This window comes from Chiloscyllium plagiosum, chromosome 27, assembly GCF_004010195.1.
Source record: "Chiloscyllium plagiosum isolate BGI_BamShark_2017 chromosome 27, ASM401019v2, whole genome shotgun sequence".
NCBI lineage: Eukaryota > Metazoa > Chordata > Chondrichthyes > Orectolobiformes > Hemiscylliidae > Chiloscyllium > Chiloscyllium plagiosum.
In genome coordinates, this window is record NC_057736.1 from 49856698 (window position 1) to 49868128 (window position 11431).

Sequence of the window (11431 nt, forward strand, 5' to 3'; positions counted from 1 at the left end):
TTGGTTAGGTCACATTTGGAGTACTGTGTGCAGTTCTGGTCGCTTCACTTTAGGAAAGATGTGGAAGCTTTGGAGGGGGTGCAGAGAAGATTTACCAGGATGTTGCCTGGAATGGAGAGGAAGTCGTACGAGGATCGGTTGAGAGTTCTCGGCCTTTTCTCGTTGGAACGGCGAAGGATGAGGGGTGACTTGATAGAGGTTTATAAGATGATCAGAGGAATAGATAGAGTAGACGGTCAGAAACTTTTTCCCCGGGTACATCAGAGTGTTACAAGGGGACATAAATTTACGGTGAAGGGTGGAAGGTATAGGGGAGATGTCAGGGGTGGGTTCTTTACCCAGAGAGTGGTGGGGGCATGGAATGCGCTGCCCGTGGGAGTGGTGGAGTCGGAATCATTGGCGACCTTTAAGCGGCATTTGGACAGGTACATGGATGGGTACTTAAGCTAGGTTAGAAGTTCGGCACAACATCGTGGGCCGAAGGGCCTGTTCTGTGCTGTATTGTTCTATGTTCTATGTTCTAGAAGGATGTGTTAGTAAATTTACAGATGACACGCAGGTTGGTAGAGATGTGGATTGTGCTGAAGGATGTTGTCGGTTACAGAGTGACATAGATAAGCTGCACAGCTTGGCTGAGAGGAGGCAAATGGAATTTAATGCAGAAAAAGTGTGAGGTGATTCACTTTGGAAGGAGTAACTGGAATACAGAATACTTGGTGAATGGTAAGATTCTTGGTAGTATGGATGAGCAGAGACATCTCAGTGTCCATGTGCATTGATCCCTGAGAGTTGCCACCCAGGTTGATAGGGTTGTTCAGAAGGGCTACGGTGCATTAGCTTTTAATAGTAGAGTGATTAAGTTTCAGGACCATGAGGTCATGCTGCAATTGAACAAAACTCTGGTGCGGCCGCTCCTGGAGTATTGCATACAGTTCTGGTTACTGCATTATACAAAGGATGTGGAAGTGTTGAAAAGGATTCAGAGGAGATTTGCTAGGATATTGCCTGGGATGGAAGGGAGGTCTTATGAGGAAAGGCTGAGGGACTTGAGGCTGCTTGCTGTTGTGCTCAAGACACTGTTCAAAAGGGCCACAACACACTACAGCATACCAGAAGTGCAAAAAGAGGAATACAATGTATTCGCCAAAAACGGATACCCCCTCAATTTCATCAACGGATGTCTAAGAGAAAGACAATGGAATAAGGACATGCCACACCCCAAAGGACTAGCCACGTTACCATACAGCAAGAACATTTCTGAACTGACAGCCAGACTACTACGACCACTAGGACTCATAACAGCACACAAACCAACATCCACTCTCAAACAACATCTCACCCGGACAAAGGACCCGATACCCAGCATGAGCAAAACCAACATAGTGTACAAAATCCCATGCAAGGACTGCACAAAACACTACATAGGACAAACAGGAAGACAGCTAACGATCCGTATCCATGAACATCAACTAGCCACGAAACGACATGACCAGCTATCCTTAGTAGCCACACACGCAGATGACAAGCAACATGAGTTCGACTGGGGCAACACTAATATTATAGGACAAGCCAAACAGAGAACAGCTAGGGAATTCCTAGAGGCATGGCACTCATCCACAGATTCTATCAACAAACACATCGACCTGGACCCAAAATACCGGCCACTGCAGCGGACAGCGGCAGAGACAAACCACGATAAATGCCGGAGAAGACGACACAGGAGACTCCCAAGCTCCGAGGATGTCACCTAGACAGGGGACGAAATGTCTGCAACACAAATACCCAGCTCGGCAAACAGAACCACAACAATGAGCACCTGAGCTACAAATCTTCTCACACATGCTATTGTGCTCTTTCAACCTTGAAACCTTATTTCTGACCTCAGTATTTTCAATCTTCTGGACACTGGAACTACAATTTATGTTCCCATCCCCCTGTTGAATTAGTTTAAACCCTCCCCCCATTATATTGGTTCAGGTGTAGACCATCTTGTTTATAGAGGTCCGACTGACCTCAGAATGAGTCCCATTCTCCTGGCTATCCGAAACTCTCTGTCTTGCATCATTCCTATAGCAACGTTTTCAACTTCTCTCTCTCCCTATTCCTTGCCTCACTAGTACGTGGCATGGGTCACATACCAAAGATAACAACTATGTTTGTTCTAGTTCTAAGTTTCCAAACTAGCTCCCTGAATTTCTGCATTGAATTCCTATCCCTTTCTGACCTATGTCATTGGTGCCTATGTGGACAACGACTTGGGGTTGTTCTCCCTCTGCCTCAAGGATCCTGAAAACATGATCTGAGACATCAAAAACCCAGGCACATGGGAGGCAACACATCAATCGTGAGTCACTCTCGTTCCCACAGAGACTTTCTGTCCCCTAACTATGGAGTCCCAAATGGCTAATGCTCTGCTCCTCTCCTCCCTTCCCTTCTGAGCAACAGGGACAGAGATCTGTGCCCCATTGCTCACCTTGGTAAGTCCCCCCCCCCCCCCAACAGTATCCAAAATGGTATACTTTTTATTGAGGGGAACAGCCACATGGGATCCCTGCACAGCCTGCCAGTTCTCTTTCCATCCCCTGACTGTAACCCATCTGCATTTTTCTTATACCTGAGGTGTGACTACCTCCCTCTAACTCCTCAATAACGTCCTCTGCCTCCTGAACGATCCAAAATTCATCCACCTCCAGCTCCAGTTCCCAAATATGGTTTTTGATAAGCTTGAGTTGGGTACACTTCTCACAGATGAAGTCAGCAGAGACACTAGTGGTGACCCTTACCTCCCACATACTGCAGGAAGAACATTCAACTGCCCTCAACTCAATTCCCACTATTCTAAATTTCCAAAGAGTCTATTCAAAAATAAAAAAAAATAAAAACTAGCTACCTAACCTATCCAGCACACAGAACTCTCTTTTTTTGGTTAGAGGTGGGAGACACTACCAAATTAGCGTTCCAGGTAATGCTACCACCCAAATATATTACTTCACTTACTCAGCAATCCTATGTCTGCCCCTGCTCAACGTGCACACCACCTATTGATGAGGTAAGCTTTTAAAGCAGGCTCTTACCTTCCCAGCAGCTCCCGGTCATCATTCCCGCTCTTCCTGCTGCACAAAAATGGAGGGCCCCGAAACTTGAGGTAAGTTTTTAAAGCAGTCATTTACCTTCCTGGCAGTCCCCTGGTCATCGCTCCCATCTTCCTGCTGCTCTCCTGCCACCTCTTTTAGTACACTGTGATATGTTCCACCAGGGCCAAGAGACTTGTCTATCTTTATTTCCATTAACTTGTCCAACACTTACTCTTCCATCATAATGATTGGTCTAGATCTTCAACTACCTTCATCTCTTTATCAATTAGTGGCATATTATTAGTGTCCTTCACTGTGAAAACCAACAGAAAATACCTATTCAATGCCTCAGCCATTTCATCATTTCCCATAACTAAATCCTCTGAAGGACCAACATTTACTTTAACCACTTTTTCTTGTTTTATATATTGTAGTCTCCTTTGTTTAAGTACAGGACCCTGGTATTGGATTTTATCTTCACACTCTCCATCTGTGTTCTAAATTTAACCATACTCTGATTGCTCCTTTCAAGAGGATCACGCACTATGAGGTCATTAATTATTCCTGTCTCATTACACAGGACCAGATCTAGGATAGTGTTAGATACATCACATACTGTTCAAGAAAACTAGCGCGGATATACTCAACGAACTTCTCCTCAAGGTGACACTAATTGAGTTGGTTCAACCAATTGACATGTAGATTAAAATTGCCCATGTTAATTCCACACTGTAAGGATTGAATCATTCTATGAATATCCTCAAACAGAACAAAGTAAATGGCAATTAACTTTGTCCAACAACGTGGAGGTCATGGGCATCTGGATACATCTGAGATTTTCACAGTCGATCTGGGCGATTGGACATGACAGATGTTGATACCTAATTTGATATAAAGACTCTTACAAAGTAATTTTTCCTTGGTGGGGTACCGTGTGTCGAACTAATTGATCAATTTCATCTCATAGTGAATAACTGAAATATGCAAGAACTACCACTCGCTGTAACAGCTATGTAAGACAGAGAAAATACAGAAAATGTGAACAAAGTGAACTATTTTCAGGTTCAATGAATACAACGAAATCCCAATCCAGCAGTTAACAATTTAGAATCCTCAGTAAGAGTGCATGTGGCAGAAAAGTGTTGATAGTGTATTGAAACAGTGAAAATTAAAGATTGGGGATAGCAACATTGTGATATGTGATAGGGATAAATGCCACCATTTCATCAATAAATGGAGCTGTTCAGATCGCACATCAGCCTTTCGATGTTTAATGATGTATTTTCAACAAATTTATCCAGGAATTGATTAACAGTCTGAGAAGTGAAGTAAAAGATGACACTTAACCTATTCAGCCACATTACGAATATACACTGCATGGGCCATCAAGGTGTGCAGTGAAACATGAACATGAAATACAATAAAGCCAGACAGTTGGTTGAGGTTGTAGGGTGATGGGGTTGTTGGGAAGAGGGGTGTGATACTTTTGTCATAGCGATCAAAAGATGGTACAATTTAAGCGTCTTATGGACAAAGACATAGATAAGTTGCAAAAACAAAGGAAAGTGCACTATAGTTAAATAAGGCAGGATCAGATCAAGGTTGACTGGGAAAATCTGCAGGAGAGCAGTGGAGTCATTTAAAAAGGAAATGGAGAGACAGAAGCCCAACATGTTTCCTCCAGGATGAGAGGAAGAGTAACAAGCCCTGCGAACTCTGGTTTACATTGGGAAGGTAAAGAAAGGCTTTATCATGGAAATGCAGCCAGTGGTGGAAGTTGTGGAGTACATAAAGTGCAGGGCGGAGCTTAAGAAAACAAATATTACAGGAAAGGTGTGATTTAATTGCAGGGTCCACAGAGGAGATTCACCACGGTGGTGACTTTTATGGTATTATGGCAGGTCGGATAGGCTTGGGTTGTTTTCATTCGAGCAAACACTGATTAGTGGTCTGATTGAGGCGTATGCAGAGTGGATAAGGAGGAGCAATACCTCTTCGGTGAAAGATCAGTCAGGAGGAGACAAAGGTTTAGGGTGACGGGCAGGAGATTAAGGGAATGTGAGGAATATCTATTTCCGCGTGGTGACATTCTGGAACGCATTGCCCGGGGATGTGGAGGCTGTAGAAGTGCGTTGCATTCCATTATTTAAAATATTCACAGATGAGCGTCATAAAATTCAAATCTACGGACCAAGAAATGGCAAATGGGATTAGGTTATGAATCAGGTCTTTCTCAGGTATTAGTGCAGAATCGCTGGACTGAAGAGCCACTTATGTAATGCATGACTCTCAGATTCAATGAAAATAAATGAATACATTCACCCACAATTGCATGGTTAATAAGGCAGTAGAATTGCTTTTCATTAAAAAAAGATATTATGCTAATTCATTCGCATTTACAGTGCCAATGCCACAAGAAAATTGCATTTACAACTTCAAATGGCAATAAATTGACAAATAGTATAATTTAAGGAATTAAGTGGCAGCTAACAGAAGATAGTTTGACACGAGAAGTCTTACAGGCAATGGGAGGAATCTGTATCCATGAAAGAGAAAAGTACATTCCCAAAGACAAGAAGGTGTACCGTTAATCAGAGGAAATGAAATCTTCAAATTGAATAAATTATCACCCTAATCGAGGCGTTAAGACAGATATAAGAAAGATTCTTCCGAAGAAAAACATACCAGCTAAAGGAAACAAATATATTCTTGAAGCGCAATTGAATCACATGAAATGGAAGATGCACAACCATTCAGATGGGAGAATTGGTGCACCTAACCAATGATTGCCACAGCTAGTAACTAACAATAATAATTACCTGGAAGTCCAATAGCTGCAAGGGCAGGATAGTAAATGGCAAACACTAGACCTCTTGGTATTCCATGCATTTTTAAGAGAACCCTTTATGATGTCCAACACTATATTGAAAAAAAAACAGCTAAATTTATATAAGGTCACAGGCTCCAGGGAGCTAATCAAACTGATTCCTTTGTTTTTGATGTTAACAAATTTACTGTAAGGAAAGAGGTGACATCAACTGCTGCTCAGCTGGTTCCTTATGTTTTGATAGAATGGAGTTTCGTTCTTTACCATGGAATCACAGATATTTCTAAAATCTATTGCATGGCATAATCCAGGTTAGCTGTTCGATACAGGAGCCAGGCCAAATCAATGGGCTTCACCACTAACGACAGTGAGAAACGCACATTTTCTCGAACAACACAAAGAAGTTCTCACTCCTAATCACTCTTCAAGCAGTGTGATCACCAAGCAGGTGCAATACCTTTCTAAACATCTGGCTTTATGCTTTTCGTGAACAGGTCCATATGTTGTCTTCATTGGAGGAAAAGAGGGTACGAGTTCACTGGGAACCTAAGTAGTTCAGCACAGTTACATTTAATGTTAATACGTCCTGTTCAGTTTGTGTGATTATACTGCAAAATTGTCTACTGCAACAGCTTCACACTATGTTCAATTGAACGTGGCTCTGTTTATAATACACCAGATTCATTCCATCATGATTCAATCAATCTTGGGTATGTCGACTTCCGTACACTTAGATTCACGGTACTCAAGTACAAAATGTACTTTTTTACTCGACCAACAACCATAAAGATATTTGACATAGAGAGTATTGACAAGGAGTTGAACAATGATATGAATGACGAGACTAAGGAACAATTGAGTGTATTGAACGATTAAATGGCATGCGCCAGGTATATGAGTTGATTTCCATCTAATTTCAGCACACAATGCTAAATTTCTAGCTGAGCAAGTTTTTCCATTGGTTAGTACACAGTCCTTCCACTGGCCAGTTCCCCACAGTACCTGTTAGTAGTAACTCACAGCCTTCGTGGATCCAGCTTGACACCCGGGTGAACTGGGAGATTTGATCCCAAATTTGCAATATGGAGATCCACTAGACGCACTATGCAGCTGATAAATTAATTCCCTGATGTGGACAACCGGTCTCAATGCTTTATGAAATCGTCCAACGATTTCAAGGCTAAGGGAGTCGACATGGACAAAAGAAAACAATTGATTCGATTGTATATGTGAACGGTATTGTAAACGTCAACTGTTAGATAACTCCTGACGAAACGAATCACTGAGAAGCCAAGAGTCGTGTCATCTATTGAACTCAACAGGGTCATTGAGGTGTAAGCCTTGGCGCTTTGGGACGACAGGATCCTTATAGAATTTTTCCACTTATACCTTCAACAAAAGACTCCAAATTCATTGACGAGGTTTAGAGCAAATCGGGAAACAAAGGTAACGAATGGTAATGCCAATTTGATGAGGGTGAAGAACCTTTAATGGTGTATGGAGGATGGTTTGATCATGTCCCACTGCTCGGCTATCACTTCATATTTTACAGCCTCCAAGTATTAAAGACTTGTCCTGACATTGCTCATCAGCTTCGAAGTGCAGATGAAAAGCTGTGTCTTGCAGACCAAATGAATAGAATTGATTGCACTGTAAAACACAAAGCAACAATTGGAAAGGGTTACGTTAGGACCCTGTGCAAGCGACTGAAAAAGTGCCTTCATCTTTTTGAGAATATACAAAGGATAGTTGCAATGATCATGGAATTTCATAGACTGATCATCAATATTAAATACTTACAGCAGAGACCTACTTATCCCATATCCCGACTTGACTGTATTGATAAAAGACGAGCAATGGCATGATTCGCCCTGGCCAGCTGAATCGTTGCTGCATCCTATTAGGACTGCATGTTTGAAGTACATCTAATTATAAATTTGCAGCATATGCTCGAGTGGTGGGGGAATCACTATCAGCTCCGAAAGAAATGTCGGCCTCGCTGGGTGAATACTGTTGCAGCTGGCTGAGATGATAGAGCGTTTAATTCAGAATTGTCACATGGAGAAACAATATGTATGAAATTGTATTTATTTCGCTGGTGAGTAACCCAGAAATCGTGAAGGTCTTCGCTGATTTAGAAAAATGGAAATGTGCCTGTTTGTAAGGTTAACTAGAACATAAGGACGTGGAAAGGGCCAGAGGAGGCCTGTTACGCATCATCACATCCAAGACTATGAATTATTATTTTTTGTTGTGTGAGTAATAGTGGTATTGTTATTATCATTCTTGTTTGCATAATAGTAATATGAACAATGATAACAACAGTAACTGTAATAAGTACAACACAATTACTAAAAAAAATGGCATTATTAGTCATAATAACAATGTGACAAAATGGCTGGCTCATCACATGCTGATTTCAATTCTATACTGGCCTCCACGAATCTGAAACAAAAATGACGTGAATGTGAACAAGAAAAACGCTAGAGAGCCAGACGTTAACAAAACACATTTGGGAATTATAATTTGGAGATGCCAGTGTTAGACTAGGGTGCGCAAAGTTAAGAATCACAAAACACCAGGTTATAGTCCAACAGGTTTAATTGGAAGCACACTAGCTTTCGGAGCGACACTCCTTCATCAGGTGACAATCACCTGATGAAGGAGCGGCGCTCCGAAAACTAGTGTGCTTCCAATTAAACCTGTTGGACTATAACCTGGTGTTTTGTGATTCTTAACCTTGGGAATTGTGATATGCAATCATTTTGTATTCATTCTATATTCCTTCATTGACACATTAGGAAAGGTTTGAAAAGTGATTGCACCTTGGACAATACTGGTCCAAGGTGACCAGTTCATACTGGTCTATTTCCTAATGTTGCAAACCAATAGACCAAGTGGATATTTTATTCTTTAACTCCGATCTGAAATTGCCCTGGGATCCCTGAAGGACTCGTGCAGAAACCCAATAACTGAAACATTTACCTGATTTGATTGATCACAAACATGGAAATCCTGAAATCAAAAATGAAAGACATTCGCAATTCAGACACAGATGATCCATAAAAGCAGTAACAAAAGTAACCAGGTGAAGCTGTCCGACACGAGGAGCAAAACAATAGACTGTCTGCTTTTCCATCTCTCTGTCACTTTGGTTCACTACATTGGTTAGTGCCTAGAGTCTCCTTGCAGGCTCCATTGGCAACTTGAATATGTCAGATAGTCAGGCATTCAGCATTAAATCAAAAGGGAGAAAAGCGTTAAACTAGACCAAATTCCGTTAATTCTTGAAGAAGGGCTTATGCCCGAAACGTCGATTCTCCTGTTCCCTGGATGCTGCCTGACCTGCTGCGCTTTTCCAGCAACACATTTCCAGCAAATTCCGTTATTGACAGCCTATACAGGCAATGCGTAGTATTTGTATTCACATGGAACCAAGGGATACTATTGATTACGTACAATGGTTCACTCTAAAGATGAGTTGAAGATTACAGACACACACACACGCAAAAATATATATAAATCAAACATAACGTTGTTCTGAACAGACCAAACCCTTTCAAAATATACTAAGAAAATAATCTAGACCCCCAGTTTTTCTTATTGTTAAAGGCAAGTGTAAGGCATTATATTGCAGATACAATTCAATTGGTCAACCTAGCAGGCTTGAAGCAAAACACACTTTATTCTTACACTATAGTTAAAAAACAAACAAACGAAAGAAAGTTAGAATAACAACTCCACTGGAAAACTTGACAGAATAATAGATTATTTAATTATTAAACAGTAACCGTAGCAAAATCAGAACATCCCATATACACTCCCTTGTCAAAGGAAAATTCAGTTAATTGCTCCAGTCCAGGAGAAAATAACTTCAAGATAAACCTCTGACAGACAGGGAGAGAGAAAAGGAAAACTCAAGTGTTGTGCTGTAGTCAGGAGAGATGTTTAGCAGCTTTCCTGGTTCTGGAGAAGTTTGACCCAACGCCTTCATGCTGATTCTATTGTTTCAACTTTAAAAATAAATCGAAGGCCTCACAAACTGTTTATGTTATCGACTTGGAAGACCACTCGGCACCTTTGTATCAACCACTGTTCAAAATGTAAGCACACAAATACATACATATAGTCTACATATGATCCCTATTGTTAGGTCTGCCATCGTTCCCGTGTAACATGTTCTTCTGTTCTTCTGATAATCAATGTCTACAAATCGATCAAAGGCAGATGCGACCTTTAACCCAACAGAACAGATGCATAATTTATGTCAGACCATACGCTGCAGATAGGTGTAATAGACAAGAATGAATGCCATCACTCTGGTTCAGTACTGCTACCGTCACCATGGCAACGAGACGTACCACCGCTGTGGACACCAGATAATTTGTGATGCATCCAGAGAGACCATTACTTTTTTGACTCAAGATCGCAATCACTGCCGGATTAAATGTAGTAGAGAGAAAGTGAGCAGTCGAATAGGAACTTTACTTGATTTGGGACAAAATCATTTCATAAAACTTAACAAGCCGTGATGTGAAGCTGCAAGTGATATCTCTTATGACGGACATGATTTACTGGTGTAAACAAAATTTTTCAGGTGAGAAGAAAGGACCAATAAATTGCAAACAACATGTTGATACTATGACGGCGTAACAGAAGCAATTACCCATTTGTTTGTACCGGCTTGGAATAACGAGTGGGAATGAAAGACCCGACTTTGATAAAAAGTTTTTGAGGTTGCCTAATCGATCCCTTGGAGGGTTGTCTATCCTTGATAAGGTTCGATAACCGTTTTCACTGAATGGTCCTCTTGCAATATGTTGGAAATAAGGGACATTTCCAGTGTCTTTAAAGACAATACACGCAGGGATTGTGTTCAGCTGCAGCTCCTGATTTGTCACAGGGAGCACCTGAATGTGTGGATGGACTCATTATGGAAAATGTCGTGAATAGCACGTGTAGCGAGTTGGTCACACAAAAAGTAAGGACTACAGAGAAGAATTGGGTAACCATCAGCAAGGTGAATAAATGTGGGTAGGCATTCCCCTCTCAAGCATGTGCACTGTTTTGGTTACTGTTATGGGACGTGACCTCAAAGGGAAATCAGCTGCAGCAGCAAGATCAATGGCACCATGAATGGCATTGCAGTAAAGGAGGGAGATTTGAAATGTATTGGTGATCCGGGACTTCATAGACAGGGGCAGAGATAGGCTTTTCTGGGGCCCCGAACAACACCCCAGGAAATGTGTGTTGTCTGTCTAGTGCCACAGTCACGGATGAGCATGCAAACGATATTCTGAAGGGCGGGAGAAGAGCCACCAGAATTTCTGGTCTGCATTGGTACCAAGTGCATAAGCAAAAAGTGAGATGTGGTCATGCAAAGATAGTTCAGGGAGTTAGGAAGTAAATTTAAAAAAGGGACCTCCTGCAACTTGGGATTACGCTGTATCACATCGCTGTCACGTGCCATATATATGTCACGTGCAAGATGAAGATCCAAGTGAACATCGAGGTTCAACTTAACTATGTG

The 11431-nt window shown here is 41.5% G+C and overlaps 1 protein-coding gene across 7 annotated transcripts in view; it reads right to left on the reverse strand.

The window, feature by feature from the left end:
- LOC122563450 (neuropeptides capa receptor-like) overlaps positions 1-10748 on the reverse strand; it is a 19364-nt gene extending 8616 nt beyond the window's left edge. The window contains exons 1-3 of one of the 7 annotated variants that reach the window (XR_006315614.1): positions 7702-8397; positions 5894-7551; positions 3171-3387 (exon numbers count right to left, since the gene is read on the reverse strand). Coding sequence is in view for 6 of the 7 variants with exons in the window: in XM_043717191.1 (XP_043573126.1) it covers positions 5894-5963 (70 nt within the window). In the remaining variant the exon portion in view is untranslated. Of the gene's footprint in view, positions 1-3170; positions 3388-5893; positions 7552-7701; positions 8398-8886; positions 8951-10567 lie in introns of those variants that run through there. The other 6 variants (XM_043717191.1, XM_043717190.1, XM_043717193.1 and 3 more) reach the window with 6 other exon arrangements.
- Positions 10749-11431: the final 683 nt, after the last annotated feature.